Source organism: Anser cygnoides, chromosome 3 (assembly GCF_040182565.1).
Source record: "Anser cygnoides isolate HZ-2024a breed goose chromosome 3, Taihu_goose_T2T_genome, whole genome shotgun sequence".
Taxonomy (NCBI): domain Eukaryota; kingdom Metazoa; phylum Chordata; class Aves; order Anseriformes; family Anatidae; genus Anser; species Anser cygnoides.
Genome location: NC_089875.1, coordinates 3,838,326 through 3,855,508, shown reverse-complemented (window position 1 = coordinate 3,855,508; position 17,183 = coordinate 3,838,326). Strand labels below are relative to the sequence as shown.

Sequence of the window (17,183 nt, the reverse complement as noted above, 5' to 3'; positions counted from 1 at the left end):
CTGTTGTATAGTTTACCACGAGGAACCTCTCCAAAAGACTGAGTCCATCCATAATGCAGATCTGAAGAAAGGGCAGAACTGTTTGCACATTTGTTTTCCTTTACAACACTTACCTGCCCCTGGCACTTCTCATAGAGGCTTTTTTTATGTGAATATGGGCCATTTGGATACTCTTCTTTATACTAATGGTTAGTCTATAAAGGTGTTATAAGTTGCCTATCATATTTGTGCAGCAACTAAAAAACTTTTAGTTCAAGTTCAGCCTGTTGGATTGATTTCTGATTTCTGTATGCTTAGTGTCATCCTTTGTGAACAAGGAATTGCTTAGAAAAAGACACTGTAGGGTTCAGTTCTCAGATAAACATAGTGTGTGTTGCATTGCTATATTTTTGTGGGAATAGTTGATGAATCTCAATTAAATGAAAGAAAACCCCAGACCTAGTGATAACTGCCACTGAGGGTATGGATCAGTTATGTTTGAAGAAGTAGAGGTTATCTTTTTTTTCCCCTCTTTTTTGCCAACAGAGTTCTAAGTTTAAGTGTGTCATGGGTAACTAAATACAGACAAAATAAGGTGGTGCTCAGGGACTTATGCCTTCAAGGACTTATGCTACAATGTTTTAGTGCTTTAAGGTCTGGTGTGTCTTTTTCCCCCCTTTTAGAATTTATTTTATTTTATGTAGATTTGCAGAATAAGATGGAACTAAATATCCCTCCTAACTGTTATTGAGTTGGTATTGCATCCTATTTTTAAAGACCTTACAGTAAGCAACTATGATTCTCAGTACTAGTGGGTATTGGAAGAGTCCTCTTGAAACACTTACAAGGCTTACTTCTGTACCTTGCTGTTTGAAGTTATATTGTTTCTTAGGATAGTGAATTACTTTTTTTTCTTTCCCTTCAGGTGGGGGGATGTTTCAAGGTAAGCATGACCCAAGCCTAATGTCCTCATGCAGAAGACTTTTTTTGCACTTGGATAAAAATGTACCTATCTGTACCCCGATACTAGAAAACTGAAGTACCTCTCCCATCTCTAAGCAGTGTTGTCAGTATATCTCATGCAGAGATGTTCCTGAATGCCGATTGTGTGAAATGTTTGCAGGCAGTTGCGCAGGAGTTACTTAGCTTGCTGGTAGTAACTTCTTATTTCCAGGCTCCACAGTAAGTACTACAGAAGGTGTAATGCTGAACTAGAGAAACGGTTGCTTAGCAATGGTGTAGGAAATTTATATGACAGAGAATGTAGAGTAAAAATTGTCTGCTTAAAAAAATAATGAATTTGTTTGCACACTATAAGCTTATTCTAATTCTGCTTGATGCTGCATGTGTTGTGTACACCTACTAAAATGAGTTTATACTTCTAGGTGAATAAAATAAATGCTGCCGAAAACCTAACACCTGGTCGCACATTGCTTTTTTTTTCCAGTCAATTTCTGAAGTTGAAAGGAGAAATACTGTGGTAGTGTAAGTTTTGGGTGAAGGTTATCTTGGGAAGTACTGGACTGATTTGGGCATACCAGTAATAGTGGTATGAATGCTGAGATATTATCAAGACATGGATCTTGCAGTTAAGGTGATCTGGTTTGTCTTTGAAGGAGTCTAGTGAGGTAGCATCACCCATAGTCTTTCAGCTTTATTTAAAACAGTATGAACGTATTTCTCTGATGCCATAAATAGTAGTTGGAAAAAGTGCATGTTTTTCTCTCTCTCTTTGAGTTCTTATTGTTAATTACAAGTTCTCTGAAGTAGAGGCAATCAAGTAGGGATTGGGTTGGAAGTGTTGCGGTGTAGTTCGTGTCTCCGTGTAGCCTCAGGTGACTGTTTAATGTACTTCTTACAGAACAGTAATGAGAGTTGGTCTGAAGGATCTGTATACCTAAGTTTTTGGTATCCCTCAGATCCAGGTACCGAATAATCAGGCTTGGGCAAGAACTTAGTAAATATGCTATCTAACAACATTGTTATTCCAATATATTGTCACAAAGCCTCAAATCCCTCTGAAGCCTCACATTAAGGAGAAAAAAACAAACAAAAAAAAACCAACAAAAAACCACAAGATAGTTACTGAGTGAGTTTCTTTATATATGTAAAGCACAGCTCCTCCTGGGTTTCGGCTAAAGCAGCAGCCATGCCTATGGCCCCTAAATAGTGAAACCTCAAGGTAGAGAAGCAAGCATAGCAGCTGGATGCTGACTCTCCAAGTAAACACAAAAATACCCTAGGGCCTCAGCCTACTTACGTAGTGTCTTTGCTCTGCCACTGTGCATGCCACTGAGGTGAGGAGACTTTGATTTATGAATTGACAGCTGTGTGTCCCTGCAGACCAGATCGTATCACAAATGCGGGCTGAGTATGTATTCCTTTTCTTGTTCTCCCTGTTACCACTGCTTTCTCAAACGTCGTTCTTCGGTATTTCTGCATTGCATACAAAGTCTTTCGTGGTTTCCCAGAAACTTCATGAAAAGGTCCAGCCTCTCTGTTCTTTCACCTTACTCTTCTCACAGACTTAACAGGCTAGTTTTGCCTCTATCTTGTTTTTGGGGGGTATACAAAGCTGTGTGAGGTAGACTGAGGAAATGCAGGCACGTAATGCCACAAGAACTACCCAAGACCTTTGTAACACCAGAATAAATGCATTGTGCATGAGCATTGCATGGATTGTTAGGAGCGTCGATTTCTTAGTCGATTCTCATGGTATACCACTCTCCATCTCTAATGTTTGACAGCCTTCAGTGGCTTCCAGTTCCATAATATGGCTGAAAAGTAGAGGCTCTTAATTACCAATCTGTTCGTGGGCTGCTGATAGATGTGTATTAACATGGATCAGAGGAGTTACTTTGGGGCTTTTTGCAGTACGCCTTCAGAGGGATGTTGTTCAGAGCACTTGAGGTGTGGTTCATTGGTTGTGGGCTGCATGGTTAGCCAGCAGATACCCAGGTGATGTTCACTTCCTTAGCTGGGGGTATTTGATAGCTCCAGAAAACCCTCAGCGGGAGATACCGTGACCTCCCGGCCTGGAAGCTGGGGCAAGTTCGACCTCCACGTGTCTGGGAACACTGCAAAGCTGGTTGGTACTCTAGGTGGGTCAAAGAGGGGATTAAAGGACTGGAGCATATCTTCTCCAGCCTAGACCCCAGCTCTCCCAGCATTTCCTTGTAGAAGAGAAGCCCCAGATGGGATCTTATGTTTCTAAACATATGACAAGAGGGTGTAAAAGGGACAGAAGGCAGCTCCGACCTTCTCAGAAGTGTGCCGTGACAGGACAGTAAGCCATGGGCACTACTTGAAAGAGAAAATTCTCTGAAAATAAGAAAGCACTTGCTTCTTATGAACGTTTGAACCCTGGAGCAGGTTGCACAGGTTGGTGATGAGTCTCCATGAGTCACCATCCTTGGAGATATTCAGAATCCAACTGGCCAGGCTCCTGGGCAGCCTGCTGTGGGTGGCCCTGCTTTGAGTGGGTGGTGCTGGGCTGGACGTCTCTAGAGGTCCCATCCAACCTCATCCATTCTGTGTTTTGTGGTGTCTGTGTGCCCCACTGCCTTCATACTTGGCTACGATTTCTGGCTAATCCAATTATGCCACTCTGTAATTAGCTGAAACAGTGTATTGGCAGAGTACCATCAGAGAAGGTGTTGGTGTTCATCATCGAGTGCGTTTAACTTGCACGTTGTGCTGTGTTTTTGGCTAGGTAGAAACTGATTTGTCTACAGCAGCTGTTTCTTCCCTGTGCCCAGGTTCTGTTTGTGTTCAAGTCCAAGAAGTGGCAGAGTGAATCTGCGCTACAAAACTCAAGTACTGCATCTGTGAATGCTTTCCTGTGATGATGAAACACGTGGAAATAATGCTTATCTTGATTTAAATAAGCAATTGCCTGTCCTGTACAATCATCCACTGTTAGTAAGAGTGAAGGCAGGCACGTAATGTAACAGATCTTACAATCTGGCTTTCCTAAAGCTCTGTAAGCGTATGCAGAAACAAATGGAATGGAAAGCTGTGGGGTTAGTAATTGCTGATAGTTTGTCATTTTTAATCTGTACAAGACATTTGTAAAACAAAGCATGGGGAGGAGGGGTTGGAAGCATTGAGGACAACATGCTGAATATTTAGTAGGATGGTTGCTGCACCGTTTCTGGTGGTTAGACACTAAAACTTGCTCTACTCCTTTGTTTCTTCAGCAGCCCATGCGAAGAAAAGTGGAGCAGTGTCCTAATCCAGCCTCCTGTTGGGTTTTCCTGGGAGGGGAAGTGTTGGCCTTTGCCTGGGGTCAGTGTTGGGACTCGCGTCCCTTGCTCAGGGCCTTTACCCAGCACTGCTCACGGATCCTGTTACAGATTGCTGTGGCAGAAAGCATTTTGGGGATATGGTGTTTCCATAAGTAGCTGTTGTGGCAGGGAAGAGAGAGCAGAGATTTTTCTTGTTTTCTCGGAAATAATTTATTTCCTTCAGCAGTGAATTCTATAGCTGTCTATAAATGATGAAACTCACCCATTTTCAGCTTTGTTGCTTGCAGTTCAGTCTGTTGCTCTTATTTTTATGAACTAGAGGGAAACACTGAGAAATAGGATTTGTTAAACAAAATTTAATTTTAACACTGCAGGCTTTTGAGACTAGCCGCAGTAAATCCTTTTCATTTGTTCCTTCTTTGATTTCTTCTCCTATCTGCTTTTGCTCAAGGAATGCCATGAGCTTTCTTTGCTAAAGGTATTGCTTTACACTCTGGGTCTTTAATAACTATTTTTTACTACCATGTGTGTACTCTCTTTCATTATCAGAGCTGAAAAATTACAATGTGTTTTTAACAGAAGCTCTTCTAGCTGCAGGTTTTTCTCCTCCCTTTGGTTGCAAGCCCTTTGGTATTACTGCAGGGATTCCTGTAACTGGATGTCTGAGACGGTTTCAAAAATTAAGATGCTTTAAAGCGTACTAAAAGTCAAAATCCTGTTCTGCTAAATTGCAGATCAGGTGTTAGTCAACACGGGTTACCTGTGATATCCTTTTGAATTTGAATCTAAATCTTGATTACTTCTTTGAGACAAGGGTGGGGAGGGAATACATGAGAAGACAAAAGACCAGGTGAAGAATACCATTTTTTTAAAAGGAGGCAAAAAAAAAAAAAGCAGGCTTTGTTGAAGTATTCCTGTCTCTACTGAAAGTGATAATTTAGTGGAGGAAAAAGGTGGTTTTCTGATCAGAGGGGTTAACGTACCTTCTGAAATTCTTAACAAACTCTTGATGGAAGTTTTGCAGACACTCTGGGTATTTTAGCAGGGACTTGGTTTGGGTTGGTTTCGCGGTGGTGTTAGGTCTGTGGTGTGCTTCTACATTGTCATCCCAGCGTGCTCGTGCCTTTGATGGGGGCTCCCTCTAGTGAGCTGTTCGGAAAGTCCTTTTTCTTCCAAGCTCTGAAGTACTGCTCGCTTTGGTTCAAAGGATGGTTCTTCTTCGCTAAATCTGATACGGCTTTTTCTGCACACATGTAAGGTACACCTGGGTGCTGGGATTGTCCTTGTCCTTTGGTGCAAGCTGGAGGGAGCTGCAAGCAAAGCAGAGAGATAGGACTGCCTATTTGCTCTGTTCTGGCATTAGGACCTGAGCTGGTGTACTTCATGTTCGGAGAAAGATGTGGATAGAAAGAGCTCAGAGACATCGTGAGCATAGTTGAAGGTCCAAAGAATGTGACCTAGGTGAAGAAGCTAAAAAGGGAAACCAATTTCTTGATGAAGGAGCATGGAAGATGGAAAATGCCAGTGGTGAATGGAGAGAAGACAAGGCACCAGATTTGTGCATGAGGATACAGCAGGTGGGCTTTGCTTGGCAAACTTTTCTTGACAAAGCTCTTCAGGATAAGTTAGTGCAGTCTGTTTATAGCTAATGCTTTTTAAAATCAAACTTGGCACCCTTGAGATATAACAGGTAGAAATACTGTGCAGAGTATTTCTGTGCACAAGTGGTTGAACTGCAATTTGAGGAATTTGTTTAAAAGAAATAAGAGCAAATAGCTCATGGTTATTTAATACACGCTACTTGGCATGCTTGGAAACATCCTTGCAAACAAAAGCACTGTGTGATATCAGATGAGATGAACATTGTTTATTGTATTGGTCGGGACCCTCTTCTTCCTCGTCCACCTTGGATTAAAAATGTGAGTGTGCCACTGCTGGATCATATCAAAGGTTCGCATTAGCCCAGCATCTGCTGGCCAGCTAAGGATGCCAACAGGAGACTGCAGGAGCTGAGAAAGCAGATGGAAATGCTTTTCAGGGATACTGTTTTAACTTCCGTCAACCTGTAGCTATGGGTTTCTTAATCTAACAGCAGCATCCTTGTGCTTGATGTCTTCAGGTGGATCTGCAGATATGGATTTGTCCAGCTGCTGTTTGACCTTCTATAACTCTTCACTATTAAATTTGTAGAAGAGTATTGCATATGGTGGAGGGGATGCTTTTTTGCCTTTTAAATCTTTTGGATTTATTTGAATCCTTCCTAGTTATCTTATGGAAAACAGTAAGCACTGAATCAGTTTGCTTTCTCCAGCTTCCTTGGTAATCTCTTTTCCGCTCTGCAGGATATGGACTTCTTCTGGTCCTTCTCTGCACTTTCAGTTCAGCAATGCTTTTGCTGACATGAAAGCCGAATTGCACGTGGTTTTGTGGATGTGGGTGTTGTGTGGGTTCATGCAGTCGTGTAATAAAAGCTCTTCCCTCCTTTCCTCTTCCATCCTGTTACATAGAAAGCAAAGCTGTCAAGATAAGAGCTTGATACAGGAGTGCATATGCATTACTGGACAAAAAGTTAGCCATACTTGGGTATAACTTCAAACAAATGTCATCTTTTTTAATAGCATTTCATTGTGTTACGAATCAGTCAGTGCACGATTGTGTTAAATGTCCCTTTGCATTCTGTCAGCTAAACACGAAACCAAGGTGAGGATAGTTTTTGATTGAGCTGAATTGACTGACTCATATTGTAAAAGTTAACTGTTAATTTCCTTGAGGAAAGGAAGAAACATCAGTGCTATGGTGTAAGAAAACGGTCAGATGAGAGATGTGGTTAGTTCAGCATCGTGTTTCAGCAGCCAATGCCAGATGCCTTGGGAAGTGTCTAACGAGGGGACAAATGTATGGTGCTATTTCCTTGCATTTTCTTTAGCCACGTGTTGTTTGCACCTTGGAGGTCTTCTATGCCAGAAGTAGTATCATCCTAATTAATAGCTCCTGAATGAAGTTTCTTTTTATGGATTTACTCAGTTCCTCTTTCTTCTGATGCAAGTATATTTCTAGCATTCACAAAAATGAGTGGGATAAAGAATTTCAGTATTTTTTCTTAGAACTTGTTGCTGTTGGAAGAAGGCTATCCCATCTCATCATATACGGCAAGATCACCCATACTTGCCTGTTCAAGTTAGAATTGGAACAGGCTCCTAAGGGTAGTGGTCAAAGCACTGAGCCTGCTGGTGTTCAAGAAGCATTTGGACGATGCTCTCAGACATAGGGTCTGATTTTGGGGTGATTCTGCGCAGAGACAGGAGTTGGGCTTGATGATCCTTGTGGGTCCCTTCCAACTCAGGATATTCTCTGACTTTGGTTCTCCCAGTGCTCTGACGGTAGACACAATCGTGGATTGTATCTGTTTGACTCTTTTCCTTACAAATGAGTGCAGTACTACTTCACAGCTTGTAGGTAAACTTTTTCCAGGCTCAGTATAAATCTGACATCGATAATTTTCAAACATGTCACTTTCAGTGCACTTGGCCTAAATAAGAACGAGCTTGTCTTTTTTCTTTCCTGTCCCTGGGTATCCTTTTGGATGAAACTTTCCCCACTGCTGCTATCTGCTCTGTGAAAAATTCATCTCCCTTCAACTTGCATGAGTTTCAAGGGTTTTTTTGCTTTTGACCCAATCACATAATCTTCATGGAATACTTGAAATACTGCACTTCAACTGTAGTTTGAGTTAAATCGTAATTGTGACTGCTATCTGTTCACACAACGTACATAACTATTTGCACAAGTTCTGAGATTAAGGAAAAAAATAGGTATCAGAATTGTGAGAGTGGGGTAAATCAAGATGGCCAAACTAATTCTGTTTATTGCTGCTTTATTATAGCTCACCACGGTGTGTGTTTTTCATTTTTATTTAAGGAACACCTCCCAGTAAAACCCTCTCTTAATTTTGAGTGCAAGATTGACATGGGATAAGAGGCAGGGGCAGAGCCTCCACGTGGAGGGAAGGAAAGCTCTAGACACAGTCTCACCAGGCATGCATAAGCCCAAATAAAGCAGAAGGTATTTCTCATGCTAAAGAGTTTTTTTTTTTTTAGCAGCATTTTAATAACCATGGTTTGTTTCAAACTGGTGATCTGAAGGCATCCTGGCTTCTAGTGAAGCTGTTTGGTTGGTATGTGTTCAGTTCTTGCTTGTGAGCAATGAGAGCTGTGGCGAGGCGACAGGAGCAGTTCTTCCAGCAGAGAGATCCTTCCTTCCTAGACAGCCTGTAGTGCTCAGCTGGATGGTCTTGAAAACCTTTTAGTAGTTAAGAGTAGTTAAGAGTAGCCTCTTATTTTTTTCTGTGGCTATGCTGAGATTTCTGTAGAGGTCAGAAAATTCAGTCTTAGTCTGTTTCCTTTTTTTTTTTTTTTTTGTCCTGAAAGCTTCTCATATTCAGAGTCACAGACAAAATTTTCTGATCTTGGAGTCAGTGATACCTCCACCTAGAACTGAGATGGACTTTGTAATAGACTTGATGTAGTTCATTTGTTTTGTAGGACTGGAATCTATGTGAATTGTCCTGGCTTTCCAACTGTTCTGCCTCTTCAAGATGCATTCTGGACAACCAGTGTTGAGTCAGACTTGAAGTTCTGATTTGCTTTACAGGCAGGTATTCTTCTCTCCAAAGACTTCCCAGGGATGTTTCTTGGGTTATGGGCACAGCTGTTGTCTGCTGTGTCTTCTAGTTGGGTATCTTGAGCATCAGCACAAGGTGGGGATAATGCAAATTCCTGTTCTGTATCTTGTATTGAGGACTGGTGTTACGCAGCAACCATTTTGGAGGATTTATTTCTTGAGGAGGATGTATGTACAGCTGTTTCTTTAATAGAGCAAGAAATACTCCCATTATGCCACAAGTGCAAGGTAAATCTGTCACTGCTAGGATTTTTATTAATGCATTAGTATGTGCACATGCTGTGTGGCCTTTGTGAAATATGCAGTGCTCTGGGCTTGCTGGTTTGTCCTTGTTGGGCTACAGTACCATGAATTACAGTGCAATACCTGCAGCATATGAGTTTCTCAGGCATATTTGACGACAGTGCATCATTCTTAGTCACAGATCTGAGATTACAGCATTACCTTGGAAGGAAACTTTGCAGTAAATGAGTGTAGTTTTTTAATTTGAGGAGATAAAAATGTGTGTGGTCAAGGAAGAGATAGGAGACAAAGCCAGAACTGAGCAGGAGAAGAAAATATCCCTAGTAAGATATCAGTTGGACTTTGTTAGGAAATGCGGTATGCCAATCCCAGAGATCTAACAGACAGCAAAAGAAAACCAGTTCTCTCCTACAACTGTTCGTGTTACATCAGGGTTACTTTTTAATTAGGGGCTTATAAGTAGACTTGAGTGTTCTTGACTGTGGGTGAGACTTGGCTCTCCAAGGCTTCCATCAATCTTAAGCGCTTTTCTGTAACAACCAGAATGAAATAGCTGAAGCCAAAATCCTCTCTTAAATCAGCTTTTTTTTGGGGGTGGGGTGGGGGGTGGGGTGGGGAATGAGGGTAATTTACCCAAGATGTACAGGCAGCACGCGCTTTTACTGCCGAGTTGTATTAAAGACAGCAGTGATGGGGGTGGTTCTTGTGGGGCATACTTGCATGAACTTGCTGAAGAGGATGTAGGAGATCATCTAGGAGCATTGGTTTTTGAGTTTGTTTTTTGGCTTGTGACACAGTGAATTTACTAATTATATTTTTTGTGGGGAAGGCCTCTTGAGAGTGGTTTTGCTGAAATGTGTTCAGTACTCATGAGCAGGAAGAACTGTAGGTGAATTTGTGATGTATGCGGAGGCCAGAAGGAGGCAGTGATGGTGCTGTGTGGCATCCTACAGATGGAGTTGGATGACTTTGCTGGTGGATTGCCTAAAGTAAGGGCTATCTCTGCTCTGCCTCTCACCCAGAGGTTAGCAATAACGAGAATTAATTTCTATATTCTGTGCTACCTGTTCTCTTCATGGCTCTTCTAGGTGAATTTTTTGTGTTTTTAGTGTAGGGTATTGGTATGAATACCCTAACATCCAAAATGTACTTGATAATTAAATTTAAATGGTTCGCTTTGGAGAATTTGACATGTTGGTGATGTTAGCCTGTGGTGCAGAACTTGAACACGAAGTGGAGGGGAGAGAATTACGGCTTGTGTGTGTTAAATTTGGCAGTGCTCCAGTAGCACATTCACTGGGGAAAGATGGCGAAAACTGTCCTGCTTGCTAACAGAACATCCTTTCCTTGCTAACAGGAAAGCAGATAATAAATCACACTGTGTAAATCAGTCAGAGGTTGATTTTTATTTTAATATGACTCAACAGCTAGCTTCAATGCTTACCTTATGTGGAAAAACTGAGGAACAGCATAATGTTTGTTAGTTTAGGATAATAAAAGATTTTTTAATAGGATAAAAAACTTGGTACCTCTTGTATAGAGATACTTTTTGTCCTATCTAAGATGCTGAGGCTGATCTGGTTAGCAATGGAATAATAATAGCTTTAGGAGCCAAATATAGGAATAAAATTCATGAATACACACATTTCAGTACAAGACAACCTTTATGCTAAATATAAGTCGTAGTGGTAATGTATGTTTTTGCTGGAGGTGACGTGGACTTTGCACTATGCATGTGATAGCTGATCTAAGCCAGAATTGAGTAAGACTTGTTATTTTGGAGAGGCTGAGATAAATGGTGATTTCTGATAGCAGTTGTTTGTGCTGAAGTTAAAGCAACATCTAAAATAAATGCAACTTATTTCTATTTGTGGTTGCTTATAATGCTGACGGATTGGAGCAGATATGCTCTAACTTACGGGAATTGATTAAAGTGAAGGTTGATCAGAAATATTTGGAGCCAGATTTGTTTACATTGCTTCTACTCTCTTGCTAAATCTTCCCTTGAGTTTGTTTTACTTAAAGGAAAATATTTGTTTTGAGGATTGAAAGCTATTCCCCTCTTACATTGTCACTTCAGAGGCTCAGTTCTGTTTCTGGTCAATATATGAACTTGAGCTTCTTGAGACTTGTAAAGAACTAATTTAAAACAAACAAACAAAAAAAAACCACAACCACAATCTTTCCTTCTCTCCCTACTTCTTTTCTAATGACTTGGGTGTCTTGCAGTGCAAGACTGCTAAACGTACTGGCTGATAAGTGTGTGTGGAAGTATTTGAGGTAACTGAACAATTTTACAGATAGTATGATGCTAGGGAAGTGAATTGGTGATGCAAAATTGTCAGTTTACCAGCATATGGGACTTGCTATGACACCATTCAGTAAGGAATCCATATGAAAGCTGATTTATGTGGAGTCTTCAACCCCTTTCCAGTAAAGCAGTTGATGGTGGCCAAGTTCTGAGTTGAAATTTACTGGTGTTTTTGTTTAGGTTTTTCTTCTCCCCGCTGCCTGTTGTGTCAGGACTAGTTCCCAGTGGGGGGCTGTTGGCAGGCTGCTTGCTCAGTGCTGTTACCCAGATCCTGAGTAATTCTGGGTCTGATAAATTAATTCTGGGTTGGATAAATTATTGCTGCAGTGGGAGGATTATCTTAACTAATTCTTTTTTTCTGTAATTTTGTACCCTTGCAGCTACCAAGGAAAAGTATTTGATGGAACTAGCTCCAAAAAAATGTGTATGTGCATGCTGTTTTTTAACCAGAAGGTATTTCAGTAGCTTTGTACCTGCAAACAAGCAGGCGGTGTGGCTGCAGGGAGATGCTGCTGGAGTCTGTGGGCTGCTGGTGCCCTCGCGAGGCCAAACCACAAAATGTCATGGTCCTGTGACTGGAACTGCTGGGGCCTGCTCACAACTTATAAGTAGTCATTTTAGAGCTGCTTTTGTAACCTGCTTTTGTTACTTTCTTGTCCCGTAGGTGAAAATGCTAAGGAAGATCAGCAGGGGAAGAAAAGCCTGAGCGAGAAAGTCTCCCTGTACAGAGGCGACATCACGTTGCTTGAGGTCGATGCCATCGTCAATGCAGGTAGGTGGCAAATGGTTTTATGTTGGTATGGCTTGAAAATCCTTTATTGCGAGGATATCTACGTTGCGAGCGTGAGCTCTGGAAAGCTGCATAAAATTGCTGTGTGCTGTGGAAACCTGTTGGAAACTGTTTTTCCCCAGTTTCTCTGTTGCGTCTGTTCATCTTGTGTGCCTTTACTATGAGAAGGATTATTCTGAAACTTGAATATCATGGTCACCAGGAAAAAAAATAATTTTTGCATCCGTTTTTTGATTTAGCTTGTATAGCTGGGACTTCACACTTGATAGCGGCAGAAAATTGAACTTTGATACTAAACTACTGCAGTACATTAGTCTGTTTTTCAAATCGAGCCATTTGTAGACTAGATAATGTGAAACTCTTAACAATAAGGTGATAGGAGATGTGGCTTACTGTTTTATGTAGTTGAAATATTTGCTTTCTTGTAGGGAGACTGTTTTTTGAATTTTTGGTTATGACCTACAGAGCTCTAAATGTTTTAGAACCTCTTCTAGTTTAGTGACTGTGTGTCTGTGTAAGTGATTGAAGTGAAGAAATGTGTTACAGCATCTTGTGACAAAAAAAAAAAGCAAATACAATTAATTTCTTCATGTATTGGGCTATAGTAACCTAATTTGGCTAGTTGGGACAGACTATAGGAAGGTGTCTTTGCTTCCCACCCTGAAAAGTGCATGGTTTGTGTCTGTAGGCTGGATTTTTTTTTTTCCTAGTATGTGGCTGGCCTTGTCCTTAATTGTTAGGAGTACTGGTTCTTTTGTAAGAACCAATTTTTGGTATTATTTATTGGAAGGAAACTTACTGCATTTTCTGTAACGGAATAAAGTATGGAGATCAATTGTAGCCAACACAGCTTCAGGGATATATTTTGCCTACCGTGGTAAAAAGCTATGTGGAGATGGCTCGTGCCTTTTATAAAAAGCATAGAAACGTTTGCTCATGCAGCATGGAAATTAGAATACCTAGTTTCTTGGATTGCATTGTTTTTTCTCTCTGCATAACTCCACACGTGGAGACATGCTAGTGGGTTACTGGAGTACATGTAGAATCATTAGTTACTTGTTGGGGTTCAAAAATTTTAAAGTAAAGATGTTATTGGCAAATGAAAGTTGCTATTAATCTTCTAGTTAGCTGATGTATAAAAGCCTTTCTACATTACTATGCAGTAGCGTCCACGTGGTAACGTGATCCTCTCTTCACTGCTGGGAAGACCTCTGAAGTTTTAATCTTAGTATTTTTCCTAATTATTTCAAAATGACATTTTCTTGAGTACTTTTGCTGTCTTCTTTACTTTATTGTTCTACAGTAAGTAAATATTAGCATACTTTTCTTGATTTTATGTTTATATTGTCTTTATCCATGGACCTCCCTTGAATCACAGGTTGGAATTGGTTGCAGAGTAGCTTTGAAATGGAAATACTTCACTTTTCTTGCCGTTGTAGTGTCCTTAAACCCTACATTCCCAATTTGGAAATCATTCATTCCTCACTAGCGTGAGGATCTGGTTTCTGCGGAGTGACAGAGATGGTAGCTGAAAACGGGAGTTGATGTGTCATTTTGCTAAAATCAGTATCAATTATGTACCCCCATTAATGTGTTCATCTTTGAGAACGATTCCTTAAAATTTTCTTGGTAGCGATTGTAATGCAGACAGATAGAAGTTTAACTTCATGTTTTGCCAGGGTGTCCTGTTATGTTAATTTCCTATCCTCCTTTTTAAAAGGCTTCTATTGAGATTTGTATAAACACTTGGCTTTTAGTCTTATCCTTTTTTGTGCATTGGTTATTACACTCCTACTCCAAGCTGGACATACGTGTGTTAGGGGAAGGGAGAGGGGACCATTTGGTCCCGCTGCCCCTTCCCTCTTTAAACACATCTTATTTGTTCTGAAGAAAGTTCCTGATGGAAGGCATTTCTGTGGACCAAATGGGTTATGTGAGGGGGGGGAAAAATGTTCCAGATAATATTGGAAAAAGTTTCAGATAACATTGGAATACTGACACCACAAATGAGCAATAACAACCTCCACCTTCAAACTAACTTAATGGTTTTGAGCTTCTGTCTCTGAGGTACAACGTGGGTTTAGGGAGCAAGTCTTTCTACTGGAAATTAAAACTTAGTCCATAATAAATAGTGCACGGCCTGAGTTGTGGCTCCGAACAAATTACTTCTTTCTGTCTCTGCTTGCCTACTGCTCCTACATATGGAGTATATGTTGAATTACCCTTTTAATTAATATGGGGGGAGGGAAGATGGTACTTTGCTCTTTATAACATATTGTATGGTAGCTTTTTAATTTCAAGTAGATACAGGAGTTGTATTTTGAAAGTGGGTGTGATTGTACGTGTCTATAGTCAGATACCTTAAATCGCAGTTGATCACTACTGACCTCAATTCACTTGCTACCTGTTGAATCTTGCTGGCCAAGTTCTAAGAGATGACATGTCCTAGTGTGCTTGTGAGTTTGTGTTTGCTACAAGCAAGATCAAAAGGAAACAATTATATGGGGGTGATGGGAAGGGATTATGTTTCACTTCTATTTGACTGGAGGGATGATTTGAAGAATGCTGGAAGAAATGTTATTTCTTATCTTTGAAAGTTATTCTTTGTACTATGCTTTTGTACAAATACCTAAGAAGAGAAATTTTTGATTTACATGAAAAAAGGAACATTGTTATTCTATTCTAGTTGATACCTACTGTTAATAAGCCTATATTGTTATCTGTAAATGAGCAACTAGCCAGTTCCTACAGTTACAGCAACTAGGATACTCCCTTTAGTGAACAGTACTTGAGTACTACAGTCATCTCAAATGCTCCTAAATCTGGGGGGAAGAACTCTCAAAAGGGAATCTTTATTGAATAGAGAAAACAAATGGTAAGTGAAGTCTTGGTCTGATAAATCGCAAAAAGAGTTAATGAGGAAAATAAATGAAGTTTTTTTTTTATATCCCTTTTCTACTAACCTCCAGGGCTGAAATATAGTTGCTGAGTCCCATCCTGTCGAAGACGAGGTCCTCCACAGGGAATGCTCTGCGTATCTGCAGGGAGGCTGGGAAGTGCCAGTGTTCTTGGGAAGTGAATTATGTTCCCAGTCTTTCACAAATTTTTAGTTTGCGCCGTTTGTCTTGCTGTATGTCCCTGTCCTAGTACTTGAAGTATATGGAACTGGAAATGTCTTGTTTCATATTAAGTCTCATTTCTTGTTATTGAAATACGCCTTTCCTCCCTCAAGCTTTTTCCTTCAAAACCACATTTAAGTGTTCAATGGTAATATTTTTCTTAATTTTCTTAACTGGATTTTCTTCTGGACTCTTTTCCACCCGCCCTTGACCTAGAAATACATAATCTGTTTAATTTTGAGACATTCCATTTTTCTAATGTCCAAAATTACGTGTCAAGGTAGAAGGACTATGCATCGAAACAGTGAACTGAATACATTATCAGTGAGTTATGCTCGAACGAATGTGTAAGTATAGACAGTGGCTGAACTATGCCTTTCCACATAAACAGCTTGTTAATGTGCAATCAGTCACTGCAGTTGCCTTGAACTTGGTGCTTAATGAACAGGTGGGGAAAAAGGATGAATTCTAATCTGGAACAGATCTGACACCAGGCAATTTCGCTGATTGCTAATCCATTTCATTTGGCAACTTAATTTATCACACAAAATGTTCATCTTGTAGCTTCTGAAGTTAGAAATTACTTCAGCAGTGGCCTGTCTGAAAATTATGAAGGAGTTAGAGTTGGTAGCTGGCCCTGAACTAGCATTGCATGTACACTGATTTCCTCACCCACCCGTTAAGCTCCCTGTAGGATTTTGCATGGGGTGTGTGCATTTATCAGCACTGAATTTTCATCTGAGCTAAATGCACAAATGGTTACTTACACTGGGAGCTTCCCATTGAGTCTGATGTCTAGTAGCGTGTTTTCTAAGCACATTTCAAAAGTTTTACCTGGAGTGTGCAGGTACGGGACCTGAAAACTTGTATTGAAATCAGTCATCTGGCATCTGCCTGTGTAACTTGTGCTGCTGTAATTTCCTCTGGGAATAGAACCATTAATGCTTACAAACTGTTGTTAATTTGGTTTTTATCTTTAGTGTGAGCAAGCCGAGGTGTTAATCAAAGGTTTCTCAAGTTAATTTACAGTTGGTGCAATTATATGTATGTATATAACCCCAGATTCATTCATACATATATTTCTCACATATTTATCAGAAAAGTCAACGTTAATTGTTGGGGGAATCAGTCACTCTCCATCATGGCATCTGTGAGTAAGCTTATTAGTGCTTTCTGTGGCTTTCTGGTGAGTAGTAGATATGCTTAAACTTTTTGGCTGCTTTATTTTGTCTTATCTGACTTCAGTGTAGTTCCTCTCTTTGCTGTAATACTCATTTGGATGAAAACTAAAAGTCTGTGTTAAGTGACAGTGATCAAGAGAATGAAACCAAAGAAAAGTACATCCAGAGGATGTACTTTAATTCAGATGGATTACTTTAGCTGTTGTCTTGGTCAAACAACTTTTGCTCTAAGGATATGACAAAGGCTTAAGATGGAGGAGACAAACTCAGGTAGGCACTGCAGCAAATATGGTCACAGTATATTTTGAATGTATTCCAACTTTAATGTTACTCAAATCTGAAGGGAGGGAAAGAAAGAGCAGTGATGCTGTAGACAGATGGCAGGAAGGAACTTTTTTTTTTTCTGGAGTGCATGGGGTGAAGAGGGAAATAAATTGCAATAGGTTTTAAAATGCAGTTTTCTCTTAAAAAAAAAAAAGTATTGGATAGTGATTGTGTGTGGTTTTCGTTTTTTTTGGTAGCGATGCTAAGCAAAAAGCTAAGGAAGGCAGACAGTTAAGGAGGATCTTGCCATCAGGTCCCTCTGTGTTGTATCCCGGTGGGAACCAAAACTCAGCTGAAGCTTGATTTTCA

General features: G+C 40.3%; 1 protein-coding gene across 8 annotated transcripts in view; it reads left to right on the top strand.

The window, feature by feature from the left end:
• The window catches only part of MACROD2 (mono-ADP ribosylhydrolase 2), an 860,596-nt gene that overhangs the window by 12,866 nt on the left and 830,547 nt on the right, over positions 1-17,183 (top strand). For 7 of the 8 annotated variants that reach the window (XM_066995337.1, XM_048060981.2, XM_048060980.2 and 4 more), the window contains exon 3: positions 12,125-12,232. In XM_066995337.1, the coding sequence (XP_066851438.1) occupies positions 12,125-12,232 (108 nt within the window). Of the gene's footprint in view, positions 1-909; positions 923-12,124; positions 12,233-17,183 lie in introns of those variants that run through there. The other variant, XM_066995338.1, reaches the window with a different exon arrangement.